Genomic DNA, 16,703 nt, shown 5'->3' on the forward strand with positions numbered 1-16,703 from the left:
ATAAACCCCTCCTACAGAGGAAAATGCCCTAGCTGCATGAGCAGCAGTAGACAACCAGAAACAGGAGGAGAGCCAGGCTGCAATAGTGAGCAGTAAGCACACAAGCAGAGCCAGCAAAATGCACTTCTGATCGCTCGCAGTAAAAAAACAAAGGCCCAGCAAGGTACCCCACCATGTAGGGGGAAGTGCGAGATGGTTCCATCTTGGCAGAAGAAAGTGCTCAGTGAAATAGTCCCCCTAGTGGAGGGGAAAACAAGGGGGAGGTGTATAAAAATAAACTCAGGCACTGACCGTGCCAAGCTTCCTGATCCCAGTACCCTGTGGAAGGGAATTTCCCAAGAGCGCCATGTACTGTAGGAGCAAGGAAATGGTGCCCTACGGTAATGGACGTAGCCCCCAGGGATCCTGCGATAACACACCGAGGCACTGAGGAGCCATGTTGTATCCCCAGAGAGATTTGAATCCTGGACACTGGAGCTGAGAGATGCAAAGACATAACTACGAATGCAAGTAAGAAGCACAAGTAGCAACCTACAGGATTGGGAGGAAACACCCCATTGGGGCGAAATCTTGGACCCTGCGAAAAAAGGGGGGGGGGGGCAGATGGTGTGGCCACGGAGCCATCCTGGCCAATTGGGGGGGGGCTTTTGGTGGCTGCAGAACAGGCCGTCGTCCCTGCAGGCCCCATGCCAGAACAGAGGTGCTCAACCGCCACAGACCTGTGGAAACAATTACGCAGAAAGGCCTGAGGTACACCCCACCGAAAAGGAGGAGAGGAGACTCTACATGAGCAGGGTGTCCAGGGTATATGTAGGGACACAGACATGGGTACCTCATAATATAGAGGGGTACCAAGACTGCCACCACAAAGGGAACCACAGACATCCAAACATCTGGAAGCATGGAAACTAGTCTCAGCCCTCAATGGCGTGCCACAACCACGCCCTGAGAAGACCAACGTTACGCTGTTAGAAAGGGGAACCAAGAGTGCTGCTGCGAGGTCCATAGGACCTGCAGGAAATGCACACACCCCATCTCTTAATTAGGGATCGACCGATTATCGTTATGGCCGATATTATCGCCCGATAATCACGATTTTGGGCATTATCGGTATCGGCAATTACCTTGCCGATAATGCCCCGTCCCCACCGCGATCGCTCCCCCCCCCCCCCCGACCCGCCGCATCGCGACCGCCCCCACCGTAGTGCTGGGCGGTATACCGGTATGGATTTTTTCCCATACCGCTATAACGGTCGGGCCCTCCCCCACCCTCCGAGTCAATAAAAGAAATTAAACTTACCCGTAATGGGGGTGGTCCGGCCCATCCATCCTTCCTGTAGTGTCCGGCGGCATTCCGGGTGGAGGGTGAACCGGTCTGGGCTGTCCTTCTCCAGGGGTGCTCTTCTCCACTCCGGGCAGGCTCCGGCCTAGTACGCTGCATAGACACCGCTACGCCGTGACGTCAGGTGCATCGCTGCGCACGGGCGTCACTGCGTTGCGCTGCGTTACTAGGCCAGAGCCTGCCCGGAGTGGAGAAGAGCACCGCCGGAGAAGAAGGACAGCCCAGACCGGTTCACCCTCCACCCAGAATGCCGCCGGACACTACATGAAGGAAGGATGGCCCGGACCACCCTGACAGGTAGGGGGAGAGAAGCGGGTGGTGGTGGCGGCGGCGGCCTATGGCACAGCAAAAGCCACTGCAGTGCATTGATTTAAAGCGCCCGCTTTAAATCAATGATCTGCAGCGGTGTCGCGGGGGGATAAATAGCCGATAACTTATACCGATATTCCGGTATAAGTTATCGGCTATCGGCCCTAACCTCCACCGATTATCGGCCCTAAAAAACCGATATCGGTCGATCCTTATTCTTAATGGTGCTACACACCAGAACTGCAGTAGCAGACTAAAGCGATGAAGGTCGAAATAGGTGCAGGAAATATGCAGACACAGTCTGACTTACCGGTAGAAAAGTCCAACAAATCCACAGAGCCACTTCTTTGGAACTTCACACTGAAAGTGAGTCACCGGACGCCTGCCACTGGAGCGGCAGGAATGGGGAAGGTGACCTGGTGGATGAAAAAACCATGCAGACAGTCTGGCTAATTGCCATAGGAACCACACACTGAAAGTGGCTTACAAGCCCTTATCCGTGATAGCAGCAGGCCTGTGAAGAGGGACCTGGGAAAATAGGGAACCCTGCGAACCACTACGTGGTGCATTGTTAAAGGCCCATGGAGCAACATGGGGTCCCTCGCTCAGAACTACACCTCGGCAGTGGGATACCTGAACGTCCGCCAAAGTGTGGGAAGTGTATGGTAGGTGACCCAACCTGGTAGTAGTAAGCCACGCAGACCACCGCCTGGTTGACTGGTATAGGGTTCCGGAATGCACAGAGTAATTTCTGCGAACCTTCCCACCAAAAGTGGGGTACTGGAGTGCGGCTGATCTGATGGGCGACCCTCAAAGAGAAGAAAGTCTGACTGACTGATGTCAGTTCAGTGTACCTGCAGGGGACCCTCTTCCAGATTTCTCCCACCAGCAGTGAGGTACTAGAAACCCCAGCCATGCGAGACCAACTGCATCGGAAACCGTGCAGACAACAGTCTGGCTGAACGAGTACACCCCCAGGTGCTGGCGAATAAGAAACAACAGTCATATGGCTGATCACTGTGCCCCCTTGGTCGCAGTTGGGAGGACAGGAAGGCCTAGGAGCCATGGATAGAATCCCCACCACTCTGGCAGATAATGGGAGGCTGGAGAGCCATGGATGGCATCCCCATCGCCCTGTATAGGGTTCATAGGACACGTCAGGGCACTTCTTCGGACACCGCTCACTGGTAGTGGGGTACCAGATCTCCAGCCGCAAAGGCCTTAGGCATGTGAGAAATGACAGGCGGCGGAGGAACCACGCAGACCACTGTCTGGCTTACTGGTATGGGTCCATACTATGCAACAGGTCACTCCGTCTGACACCTTGCACTGGCTGAGGGGTACCAGAATGTCAACCGCGGATGCAGCAGATATGAGATCAGTGAGCTGTGCAGGAGGGAATCAGTGTATGCACACGCCAAGAACCCTCCCCTGATGGATGAACGTCGGAGGAAGAACCCCGAAAAGACTCTAGGCGTCTGCCAGGAATGCTAAAGCCCTTTAAGGGCACCGGACCGGAACCGTGCCCCAATAGGGAGGGACTAGGATCGGTGGTGGGCACCGTAAACATGGCATGGCACGCAGCGTAAGGTGAAAACAGGCACCTAATGTAACCCCGGAATCTCCAGCGACCGCATAACAACCTGCCACCACTCCCTTACAGAGTGAGAACTCTGCAGAATTAGGTATGGCAGAGGCATAGGGCAAAAAACATTGTGCCGATAGCGCTATCTGGAAAAAAAAAAAAGGTGGACCCCCATATACAGTCCCAGAAAAGGACCCAGCATATATTAATCTGATAAAATCAGACAATATGGGCAAAAACATTATAATAGCTATGAGCTGCCATAGAGGGAGTCACTGCTGGTGATGGGTGTTGCTGGTGGATGATGAAGGGCGCACGATGGGGACATTATATGTGAGGGGCGCACGATGGGGACATTATATGTGAGGGGCGCACGATGGGGACATTATATGTGAGGGGCGCACGATGGGGACATTATATGTGAGGGGCGCACGATGGGGACATTATATGTGAGGGGCGCACGATGGGGACATTATATGTGAGGGGCGCACGATGGGGACATTATATGTGAGGGGCGCACGATGGGGACATTATATGTGAGGGGCGCACGATGGGGACATTATATGTGAGGGGCGCACGATGGGGACATTATATGTGAGGGGCGCACGATGGGGACATTATATGTGAGGGGCGCACGATGGGGACATTATATGTGAGGGGCGCACGATGGGGACATTATATGTGAGGGGCGCACGATGGGGACATTATATGTGAGGGGCGCACGATGGGGACATTATATGTGAGGGGCGCACGATGGGGACATTATATGTGAGGGGCGCACGATGGGGACATTATATGTGAGGGGCGCACGATGGGGACATTATATGTGAGGGGCGCACGATGGGGACATTATATGTGAGGGGCGCACGATGGGGACATTATATGTGAGGGGCGCACGATGGGGACATTATATGTGAGGGGCGCACGATGGGGACATTATATGTGAGGGGCGCACGATGGGGACATTATATGTGAGGGGCGCACGATGGGGACATTATATGTGAGGGGCGCACGATGGGGACATTATATGTGAGGGGAGCACGATGGGGACATTATATGTGAGGGGCGCACGATGGGGACATTACATGTGAGGGGCGCACGATGGGGACATTACATGTGAGGGGCGCACGATGGGGACATTACATGTGAGGGGCGCACGATGGGGACATTACATGTGAGGGGCGCACGATGGGGACATTACATGTGAGGGGCGCACGATGGGGACATTATATGTGAGGGGCGCACGATGGGGACATTATATGTGAGGGGCGCACGATGGGGACATTACATGTGAGGGGCGCATGCAGCCCAGCCTCACCCAGCCGCTACCTCCAGTGGCGCGATAATTTGAGTTTGAGACGCCTGGGTTAAATAAAAATTAACACACATACAGTGGTCCCCCGACATACGATCATTTCCACATACGATGCTTCTGTGTGTCGGGCCATCGCAGAAACGGCTATACGGCAGCGCTGACAGCTTCAGCTGCCACCGGATAGCCATTTAATGTGCCCCGTTGAAGGATGCTTACATGTCCCTGTCACTCCGGCCCATCATTCTGCCACTCCACTGCTGCCGCTGCCCTGCGCAGTTGCTCTCTGTCGCAGTCATCAAGTCGCTGCTCACGCCGTACCGTCATCCAATAAGGGGAACGTGATGACGGCGACAGAGAGCAACGGCGCAGGGCAGCAGTGGAGTAATGAAATGACGGACCGGCCGGGCGGGGACATGTGAGTATAATCTATGGTACAAATCCCTCAACATACGATGGTTTCAACAAACGATGGTCCGCCTGGAACTAATTACCATCGTATGTTGGGGGACCACTGTATTTAGTAGAGCCATGTTCTCTGACCAATCAAGATCTGAACACTGAGACTGTCACCCTACACCCCCCAAAAGATGAAAAAAGCCCCATCTACCCCACAATAACACCAATAAGTACTACAGATTATCAGAATAAAAAATAATAAGTAGTAAAAAAAAGGAGTTGTAGTGGACAAACAGCCTGAACTGTACACTAAGTACTTGTGGTGCTCCAGCACTGGCCTGCCGTCTGCAGGGACATGCTGGGAGCTGTAGTTCACCAACAGGATACACACCACAGAGATGAGACCTAAGCACACACTGATTCAGAGGAGCGGCAGTTCACACTAGGGTAGCGTTTACGCTGCGGTTCTCACCAGATCTTTGAACGTTTTCTCTTCTGGCTGGGCTTCTGCGTCCTCCACGTGCGCCTCCATGTTACCGTACACACAGCGCACGCGCCGCTGCGACGCGTCACGTGACAGGATGCTGCCCGCTGCGCTCCTCCGAGCATGCGCCGTTGTTGCTAGGAGACCGACGAGTCTGGAGAGAGATGGATGCGTACGGCGCACGCGCCGGAGACACGTCACGTGACCACAGACGGCAGGTCGTTGTTGCTAGGATACTGGCGAGGCTGTATAGAGTGTAGTAGGCGGTGCGTCGTGCAGGTGTTAGAGACGAAGGGGCAGTGCCACTGACGTAAGAATTTTTGTTTGTTACTATTATAAAGTCGATCATCGTGACGTCATTGGTCAGGTTTTATTACGTCAGAAGGCCGGGTACCCGTATCTCACTATTTTTACTGTCAACCGCATCATCCCGCAGCCTCTTCTATAGAGCCACTCCATTGGATAGCTGCTACGGTGTAACCACCCACAGAGTCTAAGCAGCTCATCTTATTGGCCGACAGTCCCTGTCAATCATTTCACCTCAGAGGGAGGAGATAAAAGCCTGCAGTGGTTGATCCTGCCAATAAAAAAGGGGAGTGGTTATTGTTTATTCGCCCCTAAGCCTTGTTCCCATTTAGGCTGTGTTCACATGTGGCGTCAGGTCAGGGTAATGTGCAGTTAACCTTTTTGTGACGCCAGGGCGTGGTTAACATATACACCACCCAAGGATGAGCCAGCTTCTCCTGGGCCCGGTGCATTGCCGTGGAATGAGATTTGCCATAGAATGAGATGGTCCGCCTCCATCACATCCTATTGGCTCTCTCTTGTCACGTGACATATTTAAACGTCACGCAGCGATGCGCACAGCAGTGTCAATTTGGCTATCACAGGGAGAGGATCTCCTCACCCTGTGATAGCTGAAGGTCTACGGAGCTCTCATGGCCTCTGTGGACCGACAGAAGTTCACACATGTACGCAGCTCATACGGCTGCCTCATATACATTTACTGTTGATGCACAGCGCTATCGGGATCCCTATGCCCGATGGCGCTGTCATCAGTGTGCGTCCCCGCGAGCGCCCCATGCCCGCAGCTCTACTCCCCGTCCCCCACAGCTCTACTCCCCGTCCTCCGCCCCCCGCAGCTCTACTCCCCGTCCCCCGCAGCTCTACTCCCCGTCCCCCGCAGCTCTACTCCCCGTCCCCCGCATCTCTACTCCCCGTCCCGTTAACGCTCAGGGAGCGGAGAACAGAAAGTAGAGCATCGGGAGCAGGTTAAGTTATTCGCGTAGTGCTGCGCATGCGCAGTACTACTTTACCTGCGCCCGATGCTCTACTTTCTGTTCCCCGCTCCCTGAGCGTTAACGGGACGGGGAGTACAGCTGCGGGCATGGGGCGCTCGCGGGGACGCACACTGATGACAGGAATCCCCATAGCGCTGTGGATCGCTCCCTGAGCGTTCACAGGGGACGGGGAGTAGAGCTGCGTAGGACGGGGAGTAGAGCTGCGGGGGACGGGGAGTAGAGATGCGGGGGACGGGGAGTAGAGCTGCGGGGGACGGGGAGTAGAGATGCGGGGGACGGGGAGTACAGCTGCATAGAACGGGGAGTAGAGATGCGGGGGACGGGGTGTAGAGCTGCGGGCGTGGGGATCCTGATGACAGCGCCATCGGGCATCGGGATCCCGATAGCGCTGTGGATCAACAGTAAATGTATATGAGGCAGCCGTATGAGCTGCGTACATGTGTGAACTTCTGTCGGGCCACAGAGGCCATGAGAGCTCCGTACACCTTCAGCTATCACAGGGAGAGGAGACCCTCTCCCTGTGATAGCCAAACTGACACTACTGTGCGCATCGATGCGTAAGGTTTAAATATGTCACGTGACAAAAGAGAGCCAATAGGCTGTGATGGAGGCGGAGCATCTCATTCTATGGCAAATTTCATTCCACGGCAATGCACCGGCACAGGAAAAAAGTTTATGGGGAAACTGACTGTACTGAGGCAGGATAGATGGTAAAATCCCTTACTGCTCGATTGGTATAAAGAGTGCAGGGTGAACCTTGGAAGCTTATCGGCTTTCTGCGACATATAGTTGATTGTGCTGTGTATGACTGATTTGCTGTATGGCAACCCGCACTTCACTTTAGTGACTTGGACTTGACTAACTTTTCTGACTTGAATTGAATCTCTGAGACTTAAAGGGGTAGTCCACTGAAAATCATATACAGTGGTCCCTCAACATACGATGGTAATCCGTTCAAAATGAACCATCGTTTGTTGAAACCATCGCATGTTGAGGGATCTGTGCAATGTAAAGTATAGGACAGTGGTCTCGAACCTGCGGACCTCCAGATGTTGCAAAACTACAACTCCCAGCATGCTCGGACAGCCGTTGGCTGTCCGGGCATGCTGGGAGTTGTAGTTTTGCAACATCTAGAGGTCCGCAGGTTAAAGACCACTGGTATTGGAGGTTATACTTACCTGTCCCTGCCGCTCCGGACCGTCACCGCTGCCCTGGATGTCGCCCTCCATCGCTGTCACCGCGTCCCCGTGGTGTCTCTGATGCTCCGGGAAGGTCTCTGCTGCCTGGGAACGTCGCTCTCCGTCGCCGCCATCACGTTGCTACGCACGCCGCTCCTATTTCATGACGGGACGGCGTGTGCGGCGACATGATGACAACAAAGGAGAGCGCCGGACAGGTGAGTGATCGTTAGCGGACCACACGGGGCACCGTAAACGGCTATCCGGCGGCAGGTGAATCAGTCTGCGCTGCCGGATAGCCGTTTATGCGATGGCCCCGACATACAAAAGCATCGTATGTTGATGCTGCCTTCAACATGTGATGGCCTCTGAGAGGCTACCGTATGTTGAAATGATCGTATGCCTGGGCCATCCTATATATATATATATATATATATATATATATATATATATATATTTTTTTTTTTATCAACTGGTGCCAGAAAGTTTAACAGATTTGTAAATCACTTCTATTAAAAAATCTTAATCCTTCCAGTACTTATCAGCTGCTGTATGCTCCACAGGAAGTCCTTTTCTTTTTAAATTTCCTTTCTGTCTGACCACAGTGCTCTCGGCTGACACCTCTGTCCATTTTAGGAACTGTCCAGAGTAGGAGCAAATCCCCATAGAAAACCTATCCTGCTCTGGACAGTTCCTGACATGGACAGAGGTGCCAGCAGAGAGCACTGTGGTCAGGCAGAAAGAGAAATTCGAAAAGAAAAGAACTTCCTGTTGATCATACAGCAGCTGATAAGTAATGGAAGGATTAAGATTTTTTAATAGAAGTGATTTACAAATTTTTTTAACTTTCTGGCACCAGTTGACTTAAAAATTTTTTTTTTTTTCAGTGGAGTACCTTTGTAAGTGCTTACTGCTAGGCTTGACATTAACCTGGGTGCAGGGGTTAGCAGATGCGTGGTTGCAGTATTAGACTTGAGGCCTCCTCAGAATCACCTCACAGACTCACTTCAGACTTCTCCAAACTGTACCTCAGCTAGATCTGAACTCTGAACTCCGAACTCCTACCACACTATATAAAGGGCAGATTTGGAGGGTCCCTATTGGGCAGATAAGTCACATGGTTCACCTCATACACACTCCCCTAACAAAAAGGTTCCTAAGGTTGAATAGTCTTAACTGGTTTCCATCTAAGGATGAGACGGCAACCAGTGTATGGCGCAGGCTCCCGACTCGAGCCCGCGCCATACCTGCCGCCCCCCCCCCGCTGATTCCTGTAGCTGGGGGCTGCCGTTAATAGCCAACATGCGGCGATCACCACAGCCAGCTTTTAACCCTTTAGATAACCGCTGTCAAAGTTGACAGTGGCGTCAAAAGGGACACTTAAACCATCGCCGGTGGTCCAGTGGTGTGGATAGCACCCACTACCCCCCCATCCCCGCAGTGTGACCGCGGGGGGGGAAGGGGGGCGATCCACTTCTGAGGTAGCCGGAGGGCTTACCTCTCTTCCTTTGCTAGCTGCGGCTCTATTATTCATAGAGCCTGGCTGAACCAGGCTTTATCATTCGAGCACAGGTCAATGGAGATCAATGGAACTCTATTGATCTGTATGAGGAATCTAATGATTCCTCCTAAAAGTCCCCTAAGGGACTAATAAAGTGATGGGTATATGCTCTTGCCACTAGGAGGCGCTGACACTAGGACAAAAAGTCAACTCCTCCCTGGCAGGATATACCCGCCCACTGGAAGTGAGGTAATCAGTTTTTTCTAGTGTCAGTAGGAGGCAAGACACAGGTCTGGGAGCTCCCCAGACCTGGTCTTTTTTAATTATTTTCTAGTAAGGGCTGTTGGTTAGGTTTTTTCTCCCTTTTGTTTCTCTTTTTCAGGTGGGGGTTCAGGAGCATGGCGCTACCTGTTCCCCCATATGCGACAAAGAGGCACGGAACATAAGAGTATGGGCCGTCAACCCCTTATCGCCAACGGCCAGCACCTAGAGGTTGTACCATTGCCGGGTCCCCCATTGCCCCTGCTCGCCCCGCTATCTTAGCCTGGTATGATGAAGCGTGGCCCAAAGCTGGTTGAAGACTAGTGTTGCTCGCGAATATTCGCAATTCGAATATTATTCGCGAATTCGTGAATTTCGCGAATATAGCGCTATATATTCGTAATGACGAATATTCGTTTTTTTTGTTTGTTTTTTTTTCTTCACAGTACACATCACAGTGATCACCCCTCTCTGCTTCCAGCTTGTGTGGTGTAAAGAAGGCTCTAATACTACTGTGTGAGACTGGCGTGCAAAAATTTGCATATGCGAAAATTCGCATATGCTAATTTTTGTATATGCGAATTTTCGCATATGTTAATTTTGTATATGCTAATTTTCACATATGTTAATTTTCGCATACGCGAATTTTCGCATATGCGAAAATAAAACGAGAATATAACGAATATGCGAATATTCGCGAATATATGACGAATATTCGTCCATATATTCGCGAATATTCGCAAATTCGAATATGGCCTATGCCGCTCAACACTATTGAAGACGCCTGAGGGGAGTATAGAGGATGGCGATAGCAGGCGAGTATGTACCCCTCCCTTCCTCTTTAAAATATGGACTCTGTCCTTTATTGGGAGTGCCTATGTGTGGGGCTTGCTTCGGGTCTCCTGGGGGGTCGTGTGTTCTACATACTTGGTCCTGGAGGACAGCCGTTGGCCCTTTGCAGCCGCTCCCTCCGCAGGTGTTTCCTTCCCCGCTCGCCTCTGAACAGCCTTGCTGTTCCTCCACTCCATCAGCGGTCTTATCTTTCCGGGGTATTCAGCCGGCGGGAGTTCAGGGGGTTATGGTGGCACGTGGCTCCGCCCTTCTTCTCCCCCTCAGCCAGCGCGCGAACCGGGAGGCCAGGCAGTGCCTCCTCTCCAGATGCGCGCTGTAGTGGTCATTCTTATTACCGGCAGGTACTTACCTATGGCTGTTATTCTGTGCGCCTCCAGCGGCGCCTAGCTTTGCCCCTCCACCATTGCGGAGGTTGGCAGCACTCCATAGAGCAGTACTATTGGCCTCCCTAAGCGCAGCCCAGCGGGTGCTCTTCCAGCCGGCCCACTCTCCTGGCCTCTGAGCTTACAAGGTGCTTCTATAGCGCACTGCTCTGAGCCGTCACCGTTTTTAAAGGGCATCTGCAACAAAAGACAACTTATCCCCTATCCACAGGATAAGGGATAAGTGTCTGATTGCGGCTGGTCCGACCGATGGGACCCCCTGTGATCTCCTGCACGGTGCCCCCGCATTGCCACTCTATGTGAGCGGCTAATGCGCGTAGTGTCGACCTCTCTGTGGTCATTAATTGAATTGTGCCTTCATTTCCATTTCTTCTTGTGGGGTCCCTCTTGACATCCAATAGCTATTACAGTCCTGTAATATCTGTTCTTATCAGCTTCATATCTGCTAGGCTTCTTTTCTAGGGACTGTATATGGGGGCCGCCTTCTTTGCTTCCATCGCCTCATAAGGGGCCTGATGTGGCAAATTACCTTTGAGTCAGATACGGTACGCCCCCAGTATACCTATTTTCTGCTGGGATCTCGCTGTCAGGGAAGCTTGCGCGATTTGCCATGGCAGGTCGTTGCCAGCGATTCACGATCCCTCGAAAGTTCTGGGGATACAGTCAGTGCAGTCAGCGACTGTTCTCCCCTACCGCTGGATGCCATACCATGTCTGTAGTGCCTTCGGCCGAACTCCAGCAACCTCCCCCCCTACCATGAATGGCACTGGCCGAATGCCCTTGCAAGGGCAATTGCATTCCTGACGGATGCTACGGTTGCTTTGGCAGTACCTTTTCTGTTATTCTGCTGGTCACCTATCAAGTGGGTGTCTTTGGCATGTGCATATTATCTGTCCCTCCGCCACAGGCTGCCGCATCAGCGGCTAGTGCTCCGGATCCCCACATCCAGTGCAAGGTCTCCGTGGAAGTGTCCCTGCGTGGCAGGGATTGGACCTGATATAAATATGCCAGACAGTAGTCTTGCTTGCTCATCTCACAGCTGCCGCATCTGCGGCTGGATACCCCACTACTAATGCGAGGTGTCCGATGGAGTGACCCGCTGTCTACTATGGACCCATACTAGTAAGCCAGACAGTGGTCTGCGTGGTTTCCTCTGCCACCTGTCACTCATCATGTGGCTGAGGCATCTGCGACTGGAGTTCCGGTTCCCCTCTGCTGTGCAAGGGGTCTGAAGAAGTGCCCCAAAGTGTCCTATGGACCCTATACGGGGTGACGGGGATACAATCCATGCTACTCACCCTCCCCCGATCTCCCAGGGTGGCAGGGATGCTATCCGTGGCTCTTAGGCCTCCCCTCCCTCTCACATGCGACAGAGGGGCACAGTGTTCGCATATCTGGCTGTCATCCCCTTTTCGCCAGCATCTGGAGGTGTACTGGTTTAGCAGACCATTGTCTGCACAGTTTCCGCCACCGTCAGTCTCCCAGGGCTACCGTGGGCATGTCCAGGTTTTCCATACCTCTCTGCTGGTGTGAGGAATCTGGATGAGGGTCCCTGCAGGTACTGGGACTGATGCCACTTTCGTCTGCTGGGTCTCCTACACCGCCAGGTCGCCCGTTCATTCGGCCGTACTACAGTACCCCAATTCTTGTGGGAAGGTTTGATGGAGGGAACCCTATACGTTCAGGAATCTTTTACCAGTCAGCCAGGCGTTGTCTGCATGGTTTTCTGCTACGTCGGCTCATCTACCATATAATTCCCACACCGTGGACAGAAGTTCAGGTAAACCCACTGCTAGAGTGTAGTTCCAAGTGAATCATCCCATGTTGCTCCCTGTGCCATATACAATATGCCACATACTAGTTTGCAGGGTTCCCTGCTTTACCAGGTCCCTCTCTACATGCCTGCCGCTTTCACAGCTGAAGACTGCTGGGGTCCAAGACCGGTTAGTTTCCTTGTCTTGGACACTATCATGGGATGCTGTGGCGTGCCTTTTCTTCTAGGTCTGCCTTCCTGATTCTTGGGCCTTAGTAATGGTTGAGGTCTCAGGCATGTGTAGCGATCCTTCCCAGACTTCTCCGCGATCCCATTTGTGGGGCAGTCTCTCTGTACCGCACTTCTTCTTGTCTTGACATGGAAGTTTGTCACCCGGAGCGTTTCACGAACGTTGTGTTTCATTACCCTTCAGGTGTACATCTTTCAGGTGCCTCGGGAACCTCTAGTTCCCATGTCTGTCGCTCGGGTGTTCCAGGATTCCCCTTTTCATGGCGTTCCGCTCCTTTTTTGGCCGTTCTTACCTTCTGTCTCCTCCTTAGGGGTACATGTACTCCGAGATGGAGGGCATTCTGGTCATCCGGATTCTACCAGTGCATTCCGGTTATCCGGATTCTACCAGTAGAGCTGATTTCGCCTCCCGGGTACTCATGGTGGGCAACTGGAACACAGGTTTTTGGTCTGCAGATGTTCAGGTCATTGTTCTTATGTGCTAGACCTCTCTATAGCCGGTTTTCCGTTTCTTTCTTTTTTCCTGTGGTTTTCTGGTCTCTATCTTCTGTGTTTATCTTCTGCTGAGGCATAAGCTGCTTTCCCTGGCATTTTTATGCCATGTTCTCTTGATTCCGTTGACTCTGGATGTGGTTCTCTTGTTGTGCCCTTTTTCCATTTTTGTTTTCCAGCTGAGCTAGCCTGTTTGGTTCTGTGTTCCTTGGAGTTGATTTCCTACCGAAAATTCATCAAACACCTGGGGGGGTGTTAAGGCTCACTATAACCCTTATTACGTTCCGTGAGGGGTGTAGTTTCCAAAATGGGGTCACACGTGGGTATTTATTTTTTTGCGTTTACCGTATATACTCGAGTATAAGCCGACCCGAATATAAGCCGAGGCCCCTAATTTCACCCCAAAATCCCAGGAAAAGTTATTGACTCGAGTATAAGCCTAGGGTGGGAAATACATCATTCTCCCCTGTCATCATCCAGACCCCCGTCATTAACACCCTCATCATCATCACCCTATCATCATCCCCCCTTCATCATCACCGCCTGTCATCATCCCCCCCCTTCATCATCACCGCCTGTCATCATCCCCCCTTCATCATCACCACTATCCCACCGGACGACCTCCCCACCGGACAGTCCTGCAGCACCGGACCAGCGCACCCTAACGTCCTGCCCAGCTGAGGTGAGTACAGAACTAAAGGGGGTGAGAGGGGGGGGGCTGGATGATGTCGAAGGCCGCAGTGGTCTTCAACCTGCGGACCTCCAGAGGTTTCAAAACTACAACTCCCAGCAAGCCCGGACAGCCGATGGCTGCTCGGGCTTGCTGGAAGTTGTAGTTTTGAAACATCTGGAGGTCCGCAGGTTAAAGACCACTGAGGGCGGAGAGTTCACTCGAGTATAAGCCGAGGGGGGTGTTTTCAGCACGGAAAATCGTACTGAAAAACTCGGCTTATACTCGAGTATATACGGTATGTCAGAACCGCTGTAAAATCAGCCACCCCTGTGCAAATCACCAATTTAGGCCTCAAATGTACATAGTGCGCTCTCACTTCTGAACCTTGTTTTGCGTCCGCAGAGCATTTTACGCCCACATGTGGGGTATTTTCGTACTCAGGAGAAATGGTGTTACAAATTTGGGGGGTCTTTTTTTCCTTTAACCTCTTGTGAGAATAAAAAGTTTGGGGCAACATCAGCATGTTAGTGTAAATTTTTTTATTTTTGTACACTAACAGGCTGGTGTAGACCCCAACTTTTCCTTTTCAAAAGGGCTAAAAAGAGAAAAAGCCCCCCAAAATTTGTAACGCAATTGCTCCCGAGTACGGAAATACCCCATATCTGGCCCTAAACTGTTTCCTTGAAATACAACAGGGCTTCGAAGTGAGAGAGTGCCATTCGCATTTGAGGCCTAAATTAGGGATTGCATATGGGTGGACATAGGGGTTATTCTATGCCAGTGATTCCCAAACAGGGTGCCTCCAGCTGTTGCTAAGCTGCCAGCATGCCTGGACAGTCAGTGGCTGTCCGGAAATGCTGGGAGTTGTTGTTTTGCAACAGCTGGAGGCTCCGTTTTGGAAACACTGCAGTACGGGAAGTTTTTCATTTTTATTGGGGTGGACAGTGTAAGGGGGTGTATATGTAGTGTTTTACCCTTTATTATGTGTTAGTGTAGTGATTTTAGGGTACATTCGCTCTGGCAGGGGTTTACGGTGACTTTCCCGCTAGGAGTTTGTGCTGTGGCGGAAAATTTGCCGCAGCTCAAACTTGAAGCAGGAAACTCACTGTAAACCCACCCGAGTGAATGTACCCTGTACATTCACATGGGGGGGGGGGGGGGGGGAGAACCTCCAGCTGTTGAAAAACTACAACCCGTATGAACCAGAATCGCGGCAGATCGCTGGTCTGAATTGAGGACCCCCCCAGAGGTTTGCAAGGGGTGCCTGCTGAATGATTTCAGCAGGCATACCGGTCCAGTCCACTGGTGGGGACCAGAATTCCCACGGGCTTACAGGTACAGTCTTGGTCCTTAAAGGACAACTGCAGCTTAATATACACTTATCCCCTATCTACAAGATAGGGGATAAGTGTTTGATCGTGGGGGGTCCGACCGCTGGGACCCCCCACGATCTCCTGTACGGGGCCGCGGCTGTGCCGCGGCTCTCCTGTGCAGGGGGCGTGCCTGCTGCAGCATGATGTTGCGGCCGACACGCCTCCTCCATGCATCTCTATGGGAGAGGCGGGGAGGCAGCGTTCGTGGCTCCCCCATAGAACTGTATGGGGAGGAGACGGGGCGCTAATGGCGGCGCCCCGTTAGGGAGATCTCGGGGGGTCCCATCGGTCCGACCCCCTGTGATCAAACACTTATCCCCTATCTTGTAGATAGGGGGATAAGTGTATATTGCGCTGCAGTTATCCTTTAAGTACCAGGGCGTCAGGGCGTAACTGTACGCTCTTGGTCCCTAAGTTGTTAAAAAATAAGTGTCCCTGCATGTATATATATGTGTGTGTGGATATGTATGTGTGTAAATCTGTGTTGTCTAGGTAATGTGCATGTGTATAAATAAATGAAGTCCGTGTGTGTGCATCTAATACAGGGGGATTACAATCATATGCTTCCAGCTGTTGCAAAACTACAACACACAGCATGCCTGCACTGCCAAATGATTAGTGGGCATGCTGGGAGTTGTAGTTTTGCAACAGTAGGAGGAACCCAGCCTGCAGCAACACTGCTCTAAATCTGAGTTTTACCAATCATATGCCTCCAGCTGTTGCAAAACTACAACAAGGATGTGTGGGCATGGATGAGATACTGAGATACTGAGCAACATATAACAGTTTTTTTGGGTGATCTGACAGGTACGCTTTAAAGGGGTACTCCGGCGCTTAGACATCTTATCCCCTATCCAAAGGATAGGGGATAAGATGCTTGATCGCGGGGGTCCCGCCACTGGGGACCCCCGTGATCTTGCACGCCACACCCCGTTAGAATCAGTACCTGGAGCTTGTTCCCTCTGGGTCTGATTACTGTCGATCACGGGGACGGAGCATTGTGACGTCACGGCTCGGCCCCCGTGTCACGTCACGCTCCGTCTCCTCAATGCAAGCCTATGGGAGGGGCTGTGACAGCTGGTACCAAAGGAATAGGCAGGATGTAGTTGGGCAGGCTAGAGGTCAGGGCAGGCCTATTCCTTTGGTACCACTCTTCACCTCAGCCATTGAATCAACTGTCCACCATGGTGCAGCTACTTCTGTCTATGCAGCAACAGTCTCCACCGGTCCCTGCAGTTCCTTCAGCTTCAAAGCTT

General features: G+C 52.2%; 2 protein-coding genes across 10 annotated transcripts in view; one reads left to right on the top strand and one right to left on the bottom strand.

Annotated features, from left to right (window-relative positions):
- The window catches only part of DDX47 (DEAD-box helicase 47), a 38,559-nt gene extending 32,937 nt beyond the window's left edge, over positions 1 to 5,622 (bottom strand). The window contains exon 1 of the mRNA XM_056523752.1: positions 5,420 to 5,622. Within this exon, the coding sequence (XP_056379727.1) occupies positions 5,420 to 5,479 (60 nt within the window). The 5' untranslated portion in view covers positions 5,480 to 5,622. The remainder of the gene's footprint in view (positions 1 to 5,419) is intronic.
- The window catches only part of LOC130275594 (uncharacterized), a 46,488-nt gene continuing 35,336 nt past the window's right edge, over positions 5,552 to 16,703 (top strand). For 2 of the 9 annotated variants that reach the window (XM_056523762.1, XM_056523759.1), the window contains exon 1: positions 5,552 to 5,649. In XM_056523762.1, the coding sequence (XP_056379737.1) occupies positions 5,600 to 5,649 (50 nt within the window). In that variant the 5' untranslated portion in view covers positions 5,552 to 5,599. Of the gene's footprint in view, positions 5,742 to 13,962; positions 14,084 to 16,703 lie in introns of those variants that run through there. The other 7 variants (XM_056523761.1, XM_056523758.1, XM_056523754.1 and 4 more) reach the window with 7 other exon arrangements.

Source organism: Hyla sarda, chromosome 6 (genome assembly GCF_029499605.1).
Source record: "Hyla sarda isolate aHylSar1 chromosome 6, aHylSar1.hap1, whole genome shotgun sequence".
NCBI lineage: Eukaryota > Metazoa > Chordata > Amphibia > Anura > Hylidae > Hyla > Hyla sarda.